The sequence below is a fragment of the Crassostrea angulata genome, chromosome 1 (genome assembly GCF_025612915.1).
Source record: "Crassostrea angulata isolate pt1a10 chromosome 1, ASM2561291v2, whole genome shotgun sequence".
NCBI classification, from domain to species: Eukaryota; Metazoa; Mollusca; class Bivalvia; order Ostreida; family Ostreidae; genus Magallana; species Magallana angulata.
Window position 1 is genome coordinate 3,112,219 of NC_069111.1, and position 14,570 is coordinate 3,126,788.

General features: G+C 34.4%; 1 protein-coding gene across 1 annotated transcript; it reads left to right on the forward strand.

The window, feature by feature from the left end:
* Positions 1–2,834: 2,834 nt before the first annotated feature.
* Positions 2,835–14,168, forward strand: LOC128161472 (X-ray repair cross-complementing protein 5-like). The gene is made up of 21 exons (XM_052824752.1): positions 2,835–2,880; positions 3,106–3,219; positions 5,035–5,218; positions 5,392–5,440; positions 5,806–5,931; positions 6,094–6,264; positions 6,508–6,622; positions 7,830–7,962; positions 8,695–8,804; positions 8,950–9,012; positions 9,206–9,343; positions 10,096–10,204; positions 10,340–10,400; positions 10,676–10,751; positions 10,878–11,071; positions 11,281–11,371; positions 11,674–11,746; positions 12,553–12,665; positions 12,810–12,906; positions 13,407–13,549; positions 13,833–14,168. The coding sequence occupies exons 1-21, from the start codon at positions 2,866–2,868 to the stop codon at positions 13,845–13,847; spliced, it is 2,190 nt and encodes a 729-aa protein (XP_052680712.1). The 5' UTR covers positions 2,835–2,865; the 3' UTR covers positions 13,848–14,168.
* Positions 14,169–14,570: the final 402 nt, after the last annotated feature.

Sequence of the window (14,570 nt, forward strand, 5' to 3'; positions counted from 1 at the left end):
ATTCCTTAAATAAGTGTTGAAAATCGATTGTCACACTCACCTTTATAGCTCACCTGAACTGAAAGCTTAACTGAGCTTTTCTGATAACTTTTTGTCCTGCGTCCGTCCATCCGTCTGTAAAGTTTCACATTTTCGACATATTCACCAGAATGACTTGGCCAATTTCAACCATACTTGGTACAAAGCATCCCTAGGTGAAAAGGAAACAAGTTTGTTAAAATGAATGGCCACACCCTAGCTCTTTCAAATGGAAATAGAATTATTAAAAAATTGTTGATATCTTTAAAAATCTTTTTCTAAAAAACCATGCAGTGGGGCCACAATTTGGGGTCGAATTTTTATATTAAAATATAAAGAGAAAAATCTTCTCAAAAACCAATTGGCCAGAAGAGCTGTAACTTGTGTGGAAGCATCCTTAGGTAGTGTAGATTTAAGTTTGTTCTAACCATGAACCCTGGGAGTATGGGGGGGGGGGCACAGTTATGGGTCAAATTTTTACATAGAATTATATACATAAATTTTTAAAAAAGTCTTTTACTCAAGAACCAATTGGCCATAAAAGCTGTATCTTGTGTGGAATCATTCTTAGGAAGTGTAGATTCAAAGAACTATACATGTATATGATATTAGTCAAATTTGGCCCCCATTTTTCGCTATTTTTAAAATGATTCCGGTACATTAATTTGTTATGTTATTTTATAAAAGAGTTGACATGAAATATGCTTTTCACCTATTTATTTGATTCATATGCACTCACTGGCAGTATATGACGTCAGAAGTGACGCTATTTCTATAATTCAATCAAAATCAACCAAAAGTTGATCTTTTTCGAATGGGAAATATAGAGCGACTCCTTGAACAAGAACAAACTTTTTGTCACTTATAAGTATTGGAAAGATACATCTTTGGTTAAAATATTTTGTTTGTTCAAGTAGTCGCTCAATGTTTCCTTAAAGAAAAACTGCTTCAAAACAAGCCATTTTATGCTAAAAATAAGAAAATGGCGGGAAAAGGTAAGCTTTATGATGTCATATATTTAAATTGTGGGCACTAATATCAAAATGAAAATTATGAAATAACTTCAAATGTATATTTGTACAAATTAAACAAAGAATTACAGTAAAATGACAATGTTCATTTTAGGGGGCCATTTTAGGCTCAAACCATATATAGTCCTTTTTTCAAATCATGATCCCCGGTGTAACAATGGGGCCCCAATTGGGGGTTTATTATTTTTTTTAAAGGAATATATGGAGGAAAATGTTCTTTTCAAGAACTGATTGATCAGAAAAGCTGTAACCTGTATGGTAGCACCCTCGGGTACATGTAGTGTCGATTCTAGTTTATTCAAATCATGATCTCCGGGGGTAGGGTGAGGCCACCATGGGGGTCAAATTTTTACATGTATAGGAATGTAAAGAGAAATAATCTATCTTCTTTTCGATAATCAATTATGCAGAAAAGCTGTTAATGTATGTCCAGAGAAATTTTTGCTCCCATTTTATTTTGGCCCCTTTCGTCTTAATGTCAGCGGGCAAATTTAAGACTATGAGAATTCCAATACCTCAAATTATCTCTCTTTTAACACAGCTGTGCCTATGTGAATTCACAAGGGGGCAAAACTATATGCAAGTGAAGAAGGGCGATAATTACACGACAAAGCTCCATATGTATTATAACTATATGAAATCATCTAATTACAAAAGGGGCTCAATATAAGAACATTTGTATAAAATCATAAAAAACTTTTAAAACAGGATCTATTTTACTCATTCTTTGTCCCGATATTTTGGATATGACTTTGTGAAGCTGATTTTATTATGTCTACTGTTGCTCAGGTGAGCAATGTGGCCCATGGGCCTCTTGTTTTCCATTAAAAACCGAATAATTTAACGTGGTTCACTACACCTTGAAATATTTTCTCAAACCAGCAGAAAATTACTTGATCATGATAGATAACATAATGGATAAAAAGTATTTAAGTCAAATAGGCTAAAAAGGTGCAATTTAGTATACCTCACAATATTTCCGTCTTCTCAAGGTAAATTTTGGAACAATTTTCTTTCCTGCGAGAAATAGTGTGTGTGGGGGGAAGGGGGGGGGGCTGAACCCTCCATAATGCTATATGTACCTATTGGTTAGGTCTAACTTTGCAAAAAAAAGTGGGGGGGGGGGGGTAGGTCTAACTTTGCAAAAAAAAAGCTAAGCCCCCCCCCCCCCTCTACCCTAACCACCCGGTTCCGACGCCTTTGCAACCTAAAAAGACTAGTAATATTGCCTGGTTCTCTATAATTACCACTGAACCACTTCAGTCACAATTTTAACAAATTCTGCTATTTAATGCCATGTGCGACTTTGTCCACGAATTTACGGACTTGTATTTAAATTATTTTTCTGAAACGTTCAATTGTTTTGATACAAATAGATATTTTAATATATAGTAGATCATCTCTCCACGTTTTTTCTAACTGAAATCGATATCGGTTTGTTTTCCATTAGGCCATGTTAGGCCTAGACCTTATTTAGACTGACAAAATATGGCGCATAGCCCATTTATATAAAAAAGCATTTGTAGGTTTGATACGCATACGCCAGTTTAAATCAGATATTCCAAGTACTAAACATATCGAAGGGTTACAAATCGATATTCTAAATGTTCTAAACATTATCAGATTTGTTGATACATATGTATTAAAAATTAGTGCCTTATCCGTCCGCCTATATAGGCAGTTAACATGCCTTATCCACCCACTTTCCTTTGCTTTAACGTAAAAATATAAAAGAACCCATCCCCCCTCCCCCCAATGATTTGAATACATAGACGATCGAGTTAACAACTACTCCTTACACCGGAAGTCATCAATCATGGCGGCAAATAAGGTACAGCTTTGCAGTTTGATGATTTTAAATTGAGTAAATATATTATTTTGTTTTGAAATTAGATAAGTCTACATGTTGATTCGGTGATTTTAGTAAGATTGCATCGCCAGAAGAAGTTGTCATTATTCATAGCCTTCTCTACACAGATTGATAGCAATTTTAAGCATGTTGAAATGTGCATGGGGTAGTGCAAATAGATATAACTGATACTGGTTTGGTTTACAGGAAGCCATAGCAATTGTTCTGGACGTTGGTCCATCTATGAATAATGCGCCCCCGGGCGAAGAGACTCCACTGCAGACTGCAGTTGATGCCATCAAGATGATAATTCAAAGAAAGGTTGTACAATAAATTCATTTTGTATCAACAGTGCTCAAGTCATGTCGTTTTTTAAATAAAATCAATCTTTTTGGAGACAGAAACACTTTGTTTATACATGACTTCCGGGATGCATAACATTTCAACCTTTTTCTAAACACCCGTATGGAAAAATCGACACATACAATTTTTAAAACAAATGTATTATTATAAAGAAAACATATCAGAGTACTAGCCCCTGTGGTAAATACAATGCGCTTTTTCTTCAGAAAAATATAATCCGCGATAAACGAAACATAAGTCCCATTTGATAAGTAAGACAGGTATACCAAATGGGACTCAAACCACCAAACGGGACTCAAACCACCAAATGGAAGGTTGTGCCCAAACTGTATATGGCACAATCTCTTGATTTAGCTATATAGCTTGAAATAGCTATATAGCTTGAAATAGCTATATAGCTTTATAATTTAATTCTGGTTGTAACGCGCTTTCTGATTGGCTAAAAAAGTATTTTATATCGTATAAAGAATGTTGCCTACGTCATAGTAAGACTAACGTCAAAAACGTATCAATACGCCTGACGTTACGTTTGAATTTTGTAAAAAATATTACGTCATTTCAAGGGTTAAATGATCGTTTTTATCTACAATGAAGTGTAAAAAAATTAAATTATAAGCAATGAATTCAATATTTATTAGTTTTATACGATATAAACAGTTTACGCTTTTTTATAAAACGCTTCGCGGTTTATAAAGCGTAAACTGCCCCAAACCATTTTATATCGTATAAAACAAATAAATATTGAATTCATTCCTTAAATAAAGCTATTCAAATTAGCTTAATAAAGCTATTTATATGCAGTTTTTAAATATAATATTTATTGTAAGAAATGGACAAAAAATCGCAAATAACTTGCTACTCATAATTGCTCCATTGACCATTATAAACTTGACCCAAATTAAAGATAGTTTTAACACTGCAGCTTTTAAACACTTTTAAGCAAAAAATATATTTCCATTGTTTGGGTAACTGTTCACCACTTTGTGTGCAATGAGGCGTGGATAAGTATGATTTCTTCTCATTGTGATAAATTATTACCAATCAATTATCTTGTTCACCATAACTGACCTCCTTTATATTTCATTCAAGAAGTAACTGTGTGGTAATGAATCAGTTGCCCCAAAACTTTTAGTGCAAAGTCTCTTAAAGAGACGCAAACTTATGAGTAATCTTTACATGCAGTGTTTACAGAACAGTTCAAAGATAAAAATTATCACTGCACTAAAGTGCGATTTTTTATACATACTGAAAAAATTACACATTTAAGAAAAATGTATGACAAAATAACTAAATGAAGCTACTCTGAATAGCTTCATAAAGCTATTTAGCTTATTCAAGCTATATAGCTAAATCTGGAGGTTGTACTGGACCTGACCAAATGGGACTCAAACCACCGAATGGAAGGTTGTGCCCAAACTGTATATGGCAAGAGTATCTTTGTTTAATTTTTGTAACTTTTATTGCTTTTGTTGAAAACATTGCATTGAACAATTATATTTGGTGTAGCTTCAAGGTTGAAAGTAATCACTTGATCTGGAAATACATTATGAATTTCCATCAAATAATTATATCATGTAATAAACAATTTCAAAGATTCTGCCATTTTGGTTAGGAAATTATGTTGTATTGAACAAAACCCAAAAGCAACAAAACATTTAGTAAAATTTCATTTAAAAAAAAAAACGGCCTTAAAGATATACATTTATTCTTCAGGAGCATTATTTTTCATAATCAGATCATTTTTATGTATGTTGTACTTTATATGCTGTTTAGATGTTTTCCGAGTCCAAGGATGAGGTAAGTCTGGTGTTGTTTGGTACACCAGATACAGACAACCCCCTGGCTGATGGCGATAGCTATGAGAATGTCACAATCTCTAGGCCCCTGGGGGTGGTCGACTTTGATTTTCTTCAACAAGTTCAGAATGACATCACTCCAAGCAATACTTCAGCTGATTGTATCCTAACTTCATGCATTTCTGAATCATAAATAACATGAACATTTGGAAGATTTTTTTTTAAATGAAAATTTTATGTATTTGTTGTTTCATGTTTGAAAAACAAATTTGAATATAAATATATATAAAAGCTAAAACAAACAAGAATAATGTTTGACTTAATGTAAGTATAGTTGTGGATGCCTTAGTGGTAGCCTTGGACCACCTGGTAAATGCTACACAGTAAGTACTGAAATATTAGCCAGTCTGGCATAACCAAGTCCTGAGGAGTCTACTTCACTATATATTCATTCCTCACTTCTTATATTTGTAAAAAAAAAAAAGATATAATATATAGAGATAGATAGAATTTACAATGCACATATTCTGTCAATTGCTAACTTGAATTTTGTATAAAAATATTTTTGCTGAAAAAAATAATACAATCTCCTTTGGAGTTAGATAAATGATGTTGAAGTCAGCTGATCTAAGAATAGGCTGAAAATAAAAAGCTTTTTTAAGGAAGTCTCTTTTCTGAATATCAGTGTTAAGAACATATTAATGACCTACCAGTATTGAATTGATTGTTAAATTTTATTCCATTATAGAGGCAAAAAGGGCTTTGCTATGAAGCGCCTTATTTTGCTGTCAGATCTTGGAGGGGAGTTTGGAGATGATCAGATAGAGGGGATTATATCTGGAATAAAAAACTCCGGAACAGAACTTAATGTGATGTAAGTAACATCATAAGCAAGTCCTTAGCCTTTTGTTCTCAGTAATTCCTGGAGGTGTTATATTGATAAAACCAACATTTTCTAGCTTCTTTCTGAAAACTGATACATGTATTACATTACCTTTCCATTACATTTACATTACATTGAATGGTGTATATACAGTGGTCCTGATATCAACCTTGATGGTGATGAAGACGATGATGACAGCCAGAGGCCGGGGCCCAGCGGAGCCGCTAACGGTCACCAGAAAGCCCGGACACCCCAGCAGAAGGCCGGGGAGGGGATGCTGAAGAGGATACTGGAGGAGGTCGAGGGGGAGTGTTACAGCTTCAGGTAGAACCCCATCCACAAAGGTGGAAATGGTGCACTCAATGCAGGCATGCTTGTTAGTGTTTGTAAGCTGTTAAAACTTACTGCTACACATTCATAATGTGTTTGTAATCACACATGAGACTCTTAAAAACAGTTTCTTATGGAAATGCTTGTAAAAATGATAATTTTTGTTAGTTTTTATGTATTTTTGGGGGAAAATAACATTCAGTACTTCACATTATATACGGTATCTCTTGTTTTCAGTGAGGCCTTGCCAGCCCTGAGTCATTTCCAGATGAGGCAGGTCCGCCCTACTCCATGGAAAGTCCAGCTGGAGATCACATCCAACATCCGGATCCCTGTCTGTTCCTATATCAAGGTTAATTTATTTTTCAAGTAATACTACTGAAGTATAACAATTTTAGCTGAAAATGATAAAAAGGAACAGGAAATGATGGTTTGATTGAGCTGTACATACAGTACAGTCGTTGACAATGCAGTCACGATACGTTGATTCACTTGATTGAGCAAAGTGATTAAGGTAGTCCTATACTCGGCACTAAATGGGCTCAATCATTAAAAGCTTAGCTTTAAATGATAAATATACATTCTAGCAATACATATACAAAAGAAAATATGTATGTTTACATGCTAGTTTGTTTGTTATCACCTCTCTGACGGGTGTACCCCCTTGCAAAAATTATTGACAATTATGAAATTTGCCAGACGTCCGTTTTTCCTAAAAATAATTACCAATTTTGGGAAAATTAGAACTGAACATACAAAATAGAGTATAAATATTTATTTAAGCCATATCTCATCAATAATTTTGCGCAAATTTTTGTAAGTAAGTACGCTTTATGGACTTGATGTAACAAAATAGAATACAACAAATGCAATGCTAGTATCACGTTTGGTAATTTTTTGACTATTTTATGGACTCAAACTTAAATTCATGGTGTTTATTCTATAGATTGACATCTTAGAAAAAAGATTTGGTAAAATAAATTATATGTTGACGGATTACTTTTCACGCTATAAGCACTAAACCAAGTAGACCCTGACGAAAAAATCTGTAAAAATCACATTTTGCTACAGTTTTCTGCCTAGATCTGTCAACAATGTTAGATATCATTTAAACATTAATTAATTGACGACTGATTAAATTCGAAATAGCTTCTGTCTCTAAATTTAAACCGGTTTTAGTAAAAGAAAAAGAAAAATTCGGGGGGGGGGGTCAAAACAAAGAAGATATAAGCATACCTGAGATCCTGGTTAATCAGAAACTTCGTTTTTCATTTTACTTTAACAGAATGAGAATGAGTTTCTCAACATTAATCATTTCTATCTCTCATAGGATACATATATTACCGTTCTAATTTCTTATTATTGCCATTGTTTACAACAGCGATGTAGAGCAAAATCAATACCGGGTATCAAAAACGCTTTGTAAAAGTCGAACCAATATTGTAAAATCCTTATTATGACGTAGTGCGATACTCGGACTACTTTAAGCTGCTATGGGAAGACAATGCTATCAACTCTGAAGTGATTGATAATCCTTGGATGATCTTTGTTGTTGACAGATCAAAGATTTCAAAGTTAAAAGTTTTAAGAAGGTGTACGCCAAAGATGAGGACGCAGAGATAGACAATTTGAGAACATACCACAAAAACGACGAAGAGGAGACAGAAGTGGATAAAGAGGACATTGTGGAAGGTCAGTGGGTCAGTTTATGAGGTCAATGGGTCACTTTATGAGGTCAATGGGTCATTTTATGAGGTCAGTGGGTCAGTTTATGAGGTCAGTGGGTCAGTTTATGAGGTCAGTGAGTCAGTCATGAGGGCTGGGGGTTGGAAGGTGTAAAATGTGGGGGAAAAAACAGAGTTTACTCATCATGAAGAAAGCCTACTGCTTTGATAGTAAATCATTTTAAAAAACATTAAATCCTTGAACTACTTTGACGATTCATTCTTGCATACCTTTTGTTTAAAAGTGATTCTTCATAGATGAAGTAGATTGAATATTACCCATACAAAATTTTAGAAGAGATAGTGAGTTCACTCTTTTGAAACATGTTTTAAATGCCTGTTGCTACTGGTGGATGTCAAAGGTTAGGTAGGAATTACTGAATACAGGGTTATTTTCGCCTTGTGTAATTTTTGCCTTTCTACATTTGCAAGCAGTTTCGCCTCATGTTGAATTCGTCCAAACATAGTTGTGTATAAAGAGAGATATTATGAGACATTGGAGTTAGCCCAGTCATAAATTCACCAGCTGACAACGAGAGGGAATGGGGCAAAAATAAACAGGGGCAAATATTTCCCTGTATACAATATTTTTGAATTCTTGAATAACTGATGTTTGAGAAAGCAGTTATTTGCTATAAATGTGTTGGTAGTAATGGTAAAAATTGATAGCTGTATAATAATAACAAATGTGCTGTGATAGGTCACAGATATGGGACCACCCTGGTGCCAATGTCTGAAGACGACAAGCTGAACATGAAGTACAAGGCGGAGAAATGTCTAAAGGCGCTGGGATTTACAGACGCTCAAAACGTTAGAACAGTAACATTGGCCTGTAGTCGGTCTTAATTATGTATAATGTATCTCCGATGAGAAGAGTAACACTTGAGAGATAAATACAACTCTCTCGCAATTCAGAAAGATTTGGTCACAATCTGATACTTTTTTTTTTCTGTAGATAAAGCGGCACCATTTTATGGGGGACAATACCCACTATGTGGTGGCTGATAAAGATGACGAGGTGGGATTTCTTTCTTTCTTTCCATGGTTTATAAATTATGAAGCCATTTTTATTTTCATTGTAGGATGAATACATGTATATGATATTAAAATGGCAAATGCATGTTAAATGAATTTAAATGAATCTTTAAGACAGCTTGATCCAGTTTGAGAATCAGTTTGTGTGATTGTATAAAGCTTTGTTTCTGACTTAGACTGCAGTGGTTGCCCTTTCTGCACTCATCAATGCCCTGTATGAAACCAACATGGCAGTGGTGGTGAGAAAGGTATACAGTGCTGCCACCGCGCCCAAACTCGGCTGTCTGCTGCCACACATCAAGTCATCGTACGAGGTACGAGGAGAATTGAAAAAACATGTAGACTTCAATCAAAAAATTGGATTTTTTATTTTTTTGAACTACTCAATTTATAAATTTAAAACAGTTAATTTGGCTTTTGAGAAGTATTTTTAAGGCTTAAAAAAAAAAGTGTTTGTTTCCGCTTTCCCGACCGACCCTAGCTTTTACCCCCCGACTCAAAACTTTTTTAAAGGATTTTTGATGGAAAATCGTTTATTTTCGTTTTTATCCGATTTGGAAAAAAAATTACTCAAAATTTTGGTCACAAAAACGCTTGAAGCAGTAACTCTTTTCAAATCAGTGTAACTCAAACGTTTTGTTTCAAAATGGCTGTATGTTTCCATGTGTTGTAGATTTTAATAATGCTCTCATCGTTGGCAGAGAAAGTATCTGATATATAATATCATTTTTGTGTTTTCTTAAGACCACCTTTATAGTCAGGAATGATATTAAAAGTATTTCTCATTTTATGCCATTCAGCAGTGTCAGTATCTAACCGGCATGTATGGATACTGCAATATTAAAGGGAAAAAAATATTTGAAAAAAAAAAAAATTCCGACCGACCGACCCTACTTTTTTTCAGCATGAAAGCGGAAACAAACCATTTTTTTTGTTAGGCCTAATGAAAAGATTTATGATTTTGTTGTCAGTTTGATAAAACTTGTCTCTGCCTGCTGTTATTATATAGATTACAGTGATAGGTCTGATTATAATTACATGAGTCGACCTGATTGTCTGGTTTCAGTGCCTGATCTATGTAGAGCTGCCCTTTAGAGAGGACATCAGACAGTACACTTTTGGATCTCTACCGCTCAAGCAAGACACTGAAGCTAACAAAAAATACAGACCCACAGGTGAGTTCTAAAAGTCTACCAGCAACCATACAAATCATATCATAGACTATTAATGCAGGCTGGTCAGTGTTTCCAAAAGAGCCAATGAACATGGAGTGACATTTCCTAATAAATGCTTTCCCTCTTATTTTACAGATGCACAGTTAGATGCTATTAATGATTTAATTAATGAGAGTGACCTCTCTCAAGCAGCTGAGTATGTACCTCTTTATGATAGTAAATGTTATATCTTGCTTGGCATGTTAACAAATAATTTTAACAAATAATTGCAGATAAATATTGTTCATGTATATTTTTAAAAACAACTGATTTTAAAAGAAGAAAAAAACCACAGAACAGAGGAACATTTTCTCTTTCCCTTGTCAATAAAGCCTGGTATAATTTGTTAGTTTTCAATACATTTTGGCTTAATACATATTAGCTGTGCAATGGATTTTAGAAAATTTTGCTTGATTTTGTTTTGCCTTGAAGGGATGAAGATGGTGAAAAAACGGAGGCACTCAAACCAAAGTTGATATTTAACCCATATTTCCAGAGACTCTATCAGGTAACGCAAGCTTTGCTGCTTCTTTTATGACATTTAATGCCTGACAAAGATTAGCCTCAATAATATATTATAAATATACAACTTCTTACATCTGCTTGTTTCATGAAGATCGTACCTTTTTTTCAGTGTTTACAACATCGAGCTTTGGAACCCCACGAACCTCTTCCTGAGTTGTCTCCCATGATTGCCAATTCCCTGAATCCCCCACAAGAGGTCTCTGCTAGATGTGAGGCACAGTGTGAAAAACTCAAGAACTTGTTTAAATTGGAAAAAGTGAAAAAAGAAGATCGGAAAACTGGAGAAAACATGTTTAAACAGAAGTAAGTATTTTATTTAATGAAAAATGCACTTTGTTGTGAGGAGATTGCGATATTTAAGTACTGATGAGACTCGACTCTCTTCTGTAAGGAAGATTATTGTGTGGGATGGAAACACTGCCAAGTACATGTATTTAAGATGAACGGTATCAGTATTCCAGTCATCGTCATGGTAACGAATTATGATTTTACCATTCTAAACACATTTACAGGGAGGAAGACGAGCCGTCAGCAAAGAAGATCAAGATGGATGATGACTTGGGTGGTGGGCTGGCAGACATAACAAAGGCAGAGGTCACAGAGGTCAGCTCAAACTGAATGACCTTGAAATAAGATTTCAATGTTTCAATGATTCAAGGAGTAAAAGTTTTCTTTAACATGAATTAATCTGGTTAAGATTAGATGTTATCAATCTGCTTCAAGTTCTGGGAGTTGTGTTTTCAATTAGAATGAGATGAAAACTACATTAGCTTGCTCACAGGTTTGTTTACCTGGAGTTACATGTACTTACCTGGAGTTACCTGTACTTACCTGGAGTTACCTGTACTTACCGGGTGTTACCTGCAATTACCTCTTGCATGGTTTCAAGTTTTGTTTTTTTGTAGGTGGGCACGGTGACTCCAGTAGATGACTTTATTTCACTTATCAACCAAAAAGATGCAGACAAGTTTGAAGAAGGTGAGATAGAAAAGCCACCACCAAGGATATGTGTTTTATGTGTAAAAATGTTCCTGTCTATTTTACTGCTATTAAACATCTTAGCAGTATTGTTTGAGTTATAGAAATTAACAATTTTCAAAATTTGTACTTTCATAATTTGCCATAAAAATTCAGCCACTGACCAATCAGCTTTCTTAGAGTTCAGTTGGTTTGAAGTCTATGACTTACATGTAGTAGAGTATATCTATCTTTGGCTGCTTTTGTTTATCTATTTGCATATGAGATAAAATTGACCTTAGAAAATCAATACCAATAGTTGTTCGATTACAATGCTACTATTAAAGTGAATGATAGAGAGTAAAAGGATTTATATATGTACATTATTCCATCAGTCTGGATTTTCTCATGTCATGATTTTTGAAATTTTGGAGTGACTATTAAAACAAAGTTGGCATTTCTTAATTTAGATGTTTTAATTCTATATATTTACATTTTCCAGTGTCTTTGTCTGTGATAACACTACGTATCGATTTTGTACTATATAACCCATAATACAAATTACGCTAAATTGAGGCGCCGGTGGGGTTTGCTTATTTATATTTAAAGATTTAATCGTACGATGGCCTAAAATTATATAAATATAAGTAATAAGGAATCATTCTTTGAATATTATGAGGTGATAATTTCGGTCGGGGCGTGATCAAATCTATCATAAAGCCCTTCGGGCTTTATTGGATTTGATCACGCCCCGACCAAAATTATCACCTCATAATACTCAAAGAATGATTCCTTATTCCTTATTTAAACCTTTGTGTTTTTTATAGCATCTGGACAGATGCAGAAGAGAGTAGAACAATTGGTGACCGACTCCTTTGGTCCACAGTTCTATGGCAAAGCACTGGACTGTCTGAAGGCCCTCAGACAGCAGTCCATTAAGGTGACTTGGTGACGTTTCTTTATTTTACAAGTCTTCAATATAAAAGTGAAATTTTAAGTCTAAAGTTTAAAAGAGCAGAAATTGTTTTGAAATACATGTATGCATGTGTTAACATATACAATAATTTTTGTCACCATTTTACAGAAATCCGAACCAACATTGTACAACAATTTTATGAAAAAGTTCAAGGACTTTTTGATAGAGAAAGGAAGGCGAGATTTTTGGGAAATGATTGTAGATGGTAGAGTATTTAGTTCCTCCTGACCTAAGAGTTCTCTAATGTACTACATGTATACAATTTACTTACATCTATAAAATGTAAGTTAGATGTTAACACTTACCTTATTTACTGATACCGTATATCCATGTTTGGTTTTTTTGGTATGTAAAATTTGGGAAAATCTGTAACATATTTAATTTGTCTTTTTTTCAATTTAAAGGTTTTTTACAGAAAATGATTCAGGATATGGATTCTGTGTATTCAATTATTTGCGATTTACCGTAAAAGAGGTCGCAAAAAAGAGAAAATTAGATCATTACCGGATATACAGTATTTGTTTAATAGAAGAATGTTTGGCAGCCTCTTGTATTTTTTCTATTTCAATGATCAGTATTTAAACTTCAGGTATCTTTTTGAAATTTGAATTCTTATTTTTTGATGATGCAACATCTCCTAGGGGCTGCTTTGTAAGATTTCTGTATATATATTTATATAATATCTTCTCTATCCTTGTCGTTCAGATAAACAAGCTCTGATCACCAAGACGGAGAGTGAGGATAGCTCAGTGAGTCTGGGGGAGGCCAAAGACTTCATCGCAGAGAAAGTGGAGGCGGTAAAGGCAGAATCACAGCCGCCTGCCGCCGGGGACGATGCTGAAGACTTAGTAAGTTGTGCTATTAAATACCGGTATGAGGTGGATAAATCTTTTTTATTTTTCTTTATCTTGGGGAAAAGTCTCTCAATTCACAAATCATCATGGAATGAGTTTAGCTTCAAAGCACTCCTTCGTTTTGCCATGAGGCAATAATATTCTGCTGTAAAATATGTGTGCATAAAATAACTTGTGGAGAAAGAAGACTTCCTTTCAGCAGAAGCAGTCTTTTAGTGGTATCAAGTTTACCTTTTTAATAGAAGAGAAAACTAATTGATTCCATTTTCAATTTCAGTTGGACCAAATCTGAAGCGTGCAGCTGGGCAGTATAATGGCAGCTTGTCGAGTTTGAAATCTTTGTGACGTTAGATTGGCGACTTTGAGGGCGTAGAGCAGGGACACGGTTGACTTGTTGCGACCTGTAATGGTCTGGTGATTCTGTTAGATGAGTGACTCTTGGTTCTGTTAGAGAACTGCTCTCTAGGTCTTGTGTACATTGTAGGCGCTTTGATAACGTCATCACAACACATAAGGCCTGTTATCACAGCTTTCTTCATAAACAGTGCAAACTTTCTGTATGGTTGTATGAACTTGTACAAAGATGAATCAATAAAATAAAACCTTGTCCTGATTTGACTGTTTATTTTTGGCATTATGAAATTATGGATCTGATTATGAGGCTGATAAATTTTGGGTGAATGCTTCTTTAGACAGCATGATTTGTAATGTACGTATTATTATAGATAAGCTGCTATGAGATGAGAACATCTTTACTGTGCACTTCAAAGAATAAGTTCATGCGGATTATAAACTACTTCACTTAAAAATGAAAGCTGCTCGGTCTGATTTTATATCAAATTTTACGTATGCTTTTGCTATGTATACCCTGGTATGTATATTAATGATAATCATAGTTTTCCGGTTAATTAAGCCACGTTTTAATGGGAAAATGGTAAACAATCAAAGGAAATAATTTTTTTAAAATGTTTTGGCAAATTATAAAAATTATTTTGAATAATCTTTCTGAAATAAA

Excerpts from the sequence above, each read along its gene's own strand:
- LOC128161472 (XM_052824752.1), top strand. Across the intron at positions 7,963-8,694 it reads TAAAGAGGACATTGTGGAAG|GTCACAGATATGGGACCACC; the intron begins GTCAGTGGGTCA and ends GTGCTGTGATAG. Across the intron at positions 8,805-8,949 it reads GATTTACAGACGCTCAAAAC|ATAAAGCGGCACCATTTTAT; the intron begins GTTAGAACAGTA and ends TTTTTTCTGTAG.